At 40.8% G+C, this 5,000-nt stretch overlaps 2 protein-coding genes and 2 non-coding genes across 9 annotated transcripts in view; 3 read left to right on the top strand and 1 right to left on the bottom strand.

Moving 5' to 3' along the window:
- LOC127349682 (histidine-rich glycoprotein-like) overlaps positions 1-1,041 on the bottom strand; it is a 2,310-nt gene extending 1,269 nt beyond the window's left edge. Inside the window, exons 1-3 of one of the 6 annotated variants that reach the window (XM_051375483.1) lie at positions 951-1,041; positions 818-892; positions 1-774 (exon numbers count right to left, since the gene is read on the bottom strand). The exon at positions 1-774 is cut by the window's left edge and continues 1,269 nt beyond it. In XM_051375483.1, coding sequence (XP_051231443.1) covers positions 1-774; positions 818-892; positions 951-1,041 — 940 coding nt within the window. The other 5 variants (XM_051375486.1, XM_051375485.1, XM_051375481.1 and 2 more) reach the window with 5 other exon arrangements.
- Positions 1,013-4,983, top strand: rpl18a (ribosomal protein L18a). The gene is made up of 5 exons (XM_051375487.1): positions 1,013-1,115; positions 2,316-2,495; positions 3,673-3,802; positions 4,483-4,592; positions 4,844-4,983. The coding sequence occupies exons 1-5, from the start codon at positions 1,098-1,100 to the stop codon at positions 4,934-4,936; spliced, it is 531 nt and encodes a 176-aa protein (XP_051231447.1). The 5' UTR covers positions 1,013-1,097; the 3' UTR covers positions 4,937-4,983.
- LOC127350971 (small nucleolar RNA SNORA68) lies at positions 2,109-2,239 on the top strand. The gene has a single exon (XR_007880678.1). It is a non-coding gene; the product is annotated as a small nucleolar RNA SNORA68 (small nucleolar RNA).
- LOC127350980 (small nucleolar RNA SNORA68) lies at positions 3,168-3,298 on the top strand. Its single transcript, XR_007880687.1, has one exon. It is a non-coding gene; the product is annotated as a small nucleolar RNA SNORA68 (small nucleolar RNA).
- Positions 4,984-5,000: the final 17 nt, after the last annotated feature.

Raw genomic sequence — 5,000 nt, 5'->3', positions numbered from 1 at the left:
CATTTTTTTGTTGAGTTTTGTGTATTTTTATAGGATAATAATCTAAAAATGTCCCAATAAAAATAAACTTTAAATAAATAAATAAAAACGAGCTGATGAAGTGATGAAGTGATGAATTGATGAACTGATGAATATGATGAACTGATGAAGTGATGAAGTGATGAATATGATGAAGTGATGAATTGATGAAGTGATGAATATGATGAATATGATGAATATGATGAACTGATGAATATGATAAACTGATGAACTGATGAATTGATGAACTGATGAAGTGATGAACTGATGAAGTGATGAACGGATGAACTGATGAATATGATGAAGTGATGAAGTGATGAATATGATGAACTGATGAAGTGATGAATATGATGAATTGATGAACTGATGAAGTGATGAATATGATGAACTGATGAACTGATGAATATGATGAATATGATGAACTGATGAATATGATGAACTGATGAATGGATGAAGTGATGAAGTGATGAAGTGATGAATATGATGAAGTGATGAATATGATGAACTGATGAACTGATGAATATGATGAAGTGATGAAGTGATGAATATGATGAAGTGATGAATATGATGAATATGATGAACTGATGAAGTGATGAATATGATGAATATGATGAACTGATGAAGTGATGAATATGATGAACTGATGAACTGATGAATTGATGAAGTGATGAAGTGATGAATATGATGAATATGATGAACTGATGAAGTGATGAATATGATGAACTGATGAAGTGATGAATATGATGAAGTGATGAATATGATGAACTGATGAATATGATGAATATGATGAACTGATGAAGTGATGAATATGATGAACTGATGAATTGATGAAGTGATGAAGTGATGAATATGATGAACTGATGAATATGATGAAGTGATGAAGTGATGAAGTGATGAATATGATGAACTGATGAACTGATGAATATGATGAACTGATGAAGATGAAACCATCTTCGCACCGGTAGTAGAACTCTTACAGCCCGGTTGGCCCCGCCCCCTCCGGACCCTCCGTCCTTTACACATGCGCAGTCTCCGCCCTGCTGCTTCCTCTTTTACTGTGGCAGTGAGCGAGAGACACCATGAAGGCGTCCGGCACAGTACGTAAAACTCTTTATTTACCGGTATCTACGTGCAGCACACGGGCTGTATGAACCGATCTCGCTTTATAAAGTCACGTTCGTCCGATTTCTGCATTAATGTCCCCGTAAAGTTCACTTTAACTCAGAATTTGAGTCGTTTTCGTTCGCGTTGCGTTGTGCGGCTCCAACATGGCGGCCGCGGTACCATGTGGACGACGGCGGCTCGAAATGAGACAAAGTGTGTTTATAATTAGAACCGTGTGTTGAATTGATTATCCACTCACAGTTAAAGATCAATAACAGCTCTTATTAACTTATTAACGTCATTAATATTGACGTTAAATTGTGTTTAACGTTCGCGATGGCTAATAATGTGCTAACCTGGCTAACGTTAGCTCTCAACGTGGACACACACTTCAGTTTATATCGGGTCCAAGAAGATTAAAGTTCAGTATGAGTGTAAAGATATATCTGTGCAGAAGCGTTGCTGTCGCTAACAGGTTGTTACCAACTCTCGCGAGATACAGCGCAGCTTCGTTGAGCTGATTATCAATATCTGGATCGATAAATGAGCCTGCAACACTTTTATTTTGTAAAGCGAGAACAGAAGTTATTTTGGGACTCTTGAGACTGACAACCTGGAAACCAATAATCAGCATTGATTACAATAAATACAATGTGATACATTGATTGGTTTTATTGATTATCCTGTATCGATCTGTCCATGTGACCCAGTATAAACTGTAAGAATATTAATATATCGTATAAAACGAAGCTCGTGTCACTTTAGAATCTGTTTTAATGTCCGGTGAGTTTATTGAAAATCTGTTTCAACAGTTTTATTTTTCCAGTTAAAGTAACTTGAGTGTAGTTCCTCTGCAGACACAGAGAGCTGTAATGTCTCCATTAGATGCTGCTGACGCCTCCCCACTGGAGATTATTAGTATTATTATTATTATTATTATTAGACCAGGTGTGTTTACGTTCACATTAAAACCACTTTATTGAACGAATGCACCCAAACCCAAAGCTCATATCTGGCGGTGGTATGATTTTGTCTGGTGTGCAAACAGAAATCTGATCCTTGTCGCCTTTCTCTGCCGCTGCAGTGCCTCTGAAAGTGAATTCAAGGGTCAACAGATCTCATCTCTCTTTTAAACGTCTCGCTGTGTAAACTTTTAAACCTTCGTTTGCTAACACGCTTTCTTCTGAACGCAGCTTAGGGAGTATAAAGTCATTGGGCGTCTGCTGCCCTCGGCCAAGAATCCTGCCCCTCCTCTGTACCGGATGAGGATCTTCGCCCCCAACCACGTCGTGGCCAAGTCCCGCTTCTGGTACTTCGTCTCCCAGCTGAGGAAGATGAAGAAGGCGTCTGGAGAGACGGTCTACTGTGGCCTGGTAGGTCTCGTCCAGTCTGGACTCTCGGCTGTGACTCAGTTATTGTTTTATTTGTCTGCGTTAGAGTTTTAAAAGGTTGTTAGAGTCCGTTTACACCTGAAGTCCATCTGATCGCAAACTTTAGTGGTCGACTGTCGGTAGTTCACAGGTTTCCATTATTCTGTGCACATTAATATCTAATATACTTTATTACCCAGGAACACGTTTTAGATGGAATTATTATGAATTGGTGAAATATAAAGAAGCATTGGTTTGAGCTCTAGGAGACACTAACATACATATTTAATGCTAGTAACGGTTTGAAATCAGTTTTATGTAATAAAGGAGAAACGTGTTAACATTAAGACAATGTAAGTTTACAGGATGACAAATAAAGCACTTCAAATACTCCAGATGGTCTCAGTCCAGTTGGACAGCGCCAGAGAGCGTCCCTGCTGTTGGAGACTGTCAGCAGGAGGACGTTGTACGACCTCTGACCCTCCGCATTACGTGCTAATATGTGCATCATTCCTGTTTTTAAAAGGTTTTTTACTACAAGAAATAAAGAAATGTTTGAATTTACAAGAAGACCGTACTTAACAACTCTTAAAACTGCTCTTTTTTAAAGGGAGTCTGGTGATATAAACATTTGACATGTAGCTTCAGCTTTATTTAGCTGTGATAACCTTTCTATATGCACCCAAACCCAAAGCTCATATCTGGCGGTGGTATGATTTTGTCTGGTGTGCAAACAGAAATCTGATCCTTGTCGCCTTTCTCTGCCGCCGCAGTGCCTCTGAAAGTGAATTCAAGGGTCAACAAACTCCAACGATCAACTTCATTATATCGATGAATCTGTCCATCGTTGGCTCATTGTTTCCTCCTCAAATGTCTCCTGTTCTGTCCTCAACTCAAAGAGGAACAGAAAATATTCTCATGTGAAGATAAAATTAGAGAATTTGAATTTGATTATTAAAATAGGGCAGATTAGGAACCCGAGGTCTAAGACAGCAGACCCGGACTTTATATCTGGACTCAATCTCAGTGCTGTTTAAAGTTGGAGGACAGGACCCTGATCTGAGGACACGTTTTAGGGGATTTCATTTGACTTTAGACCTTCAGTACTTTGTCGATATTTGACTTTAAATGTATAACTGTGAAATGACTGACGTCCTGTTCCCGTCTGACTCACGTTCAGGTCCACGAGAAGACCCCCCTGAAGGTGAAGAACTTTGGTATCTGGCTGCGTTACGACTCTCGTAGCGGCACCCACAACATGTACAGAGAGTACAGAGACCTGACCACCTCTGGAGCCGTCACTCAGTGCTGTGAGTACCACACACACATTAACACACATATCAGACACTGGGGGGGCAGTTACCATGGTGATGTAATTGAATCCAACCTTTGAGGTGAATCATTTTCCGTGATGGTGAGATTCCATCAGGCAACAGAAACGGATAAAACAATGTAAACAAACAGCCGATAAGGACCCAAACATCAACATTAGTTAAAAACAGATTCCTGATTAAAATCATTAAGTTTAATAATGAGTGCACAGAGTTAACATGAATGTCCATCTGGGAGAATAAACTGAACATACAGCTGTACCTCAATGAAGCTGAGCCACTTCATCATGAACCTGCGTCATTAAACGAGGAAGATTAAACAGGGCTTTGTTAGAGTAAATTATATAACGGAGCAAGTGCTGCCCTGAATGATCAAGAAGTAGCAGACAGCCGTTAACAGTCAGTCAGTGTTTGTAGTCTTTAAATCAAGAGAACTGGATTGTTAGCCTGCTGCTGTTAGCATTATAGCTGCAACCTTTCATAAGGTTTCATCAGTTTCTGGAGGTTTCCGTCCCATCAGAGTGACGCTTGCTGCTCTGTAAAGTTAAAGTCCTGTTAATGAGTCCTTATTTTACCCCAGAAGCTCTGTAATGTCCGCATTGACCTGCAGATGACATATAAATGAAGTTGTGTTAAAATGTCTCCTTTTTCTCTGTCAGATCGCGATATGGGAGCTCGCCATCGTGCTCGCGCCCACTCCATCCAGATCATGAAGGTGCAGGTCATCGCCGCCAACAAGTGTCGCAGACCCGCCATCAAGCAGTTCCACGTGAGTGTCCGGACGGTTTCATGTTGTTTTACTCGGTGTCAGCGGGTCTCTCTCTGGACTGCCTCCACGTTGTCAGCTCCAGTTTAAAAACCCGCCAGACAAAAAAGCCAGATTCCTCTTCCAGATTTCCAGCTTCCATCTTCAAACCTGGCGGTTCTGAAACTGGCGACAGACGCGTTAACGACCGCAGGTTTAAAACGAGTTTGGTTGTATGTAGCTGACCTTTTTATTTCCTCTGATTCCTCCCGCAGGACTCCAAGATCAAGTTCCCGCTGCCTCACAGGGTCCTGCGTCGCCAGCACAAACCCCGCTTCACCACCAAGAGACCAAACACCTTCTACTAAAAGCATTGTTTCATGTTGTGCGGGAAAAAATAAAGAATCTAAACGAAGAGCTGTCGGTTCCTTT

Source organism: Dicentrarchus labrax, unplaced genomic scaffold (genome assembly GCF_905237075.1).
Source record: "Dicentrarchus labrax unplaced genomic scaffold, dlabrax2021, whole genome shotgun sequence".
In the NCBI taxonomy this organism is placed as follows: domain Eukaryota; kingdom Metazoa; phylum Chordata; class Actinopteri; family Moronidae; genus Dicentrarchus; species Dicentrarchus labrax.
Note: the sequence above shows the minus strand (reverse complement) of the source record. Positions and strands in the feature narration are given on the sequence as shown.

What these genes read in the sequence shown, in the direction of transcription:
- rpl18a (XM_051375487.1), top strand. An exon ending in TGGAGCCGTCACTCAGTGCT is followed by an intron (nt 3,803 to 4,482) that starts GTGAGTACCACA and finishes TTTCTCTGTCAG; the next exon opens with ATCGCGATATGGGAGCTCGC. An exon ending in CCGCCATCAAGCAGTTCCAC is followed by an intron (nt 4,593 to 4,843) that starts GTGAGTGTCCGG and finishes TTCCTCCCGCAG; the next exon opens with GACTCCAAGATCAAGTTCCC.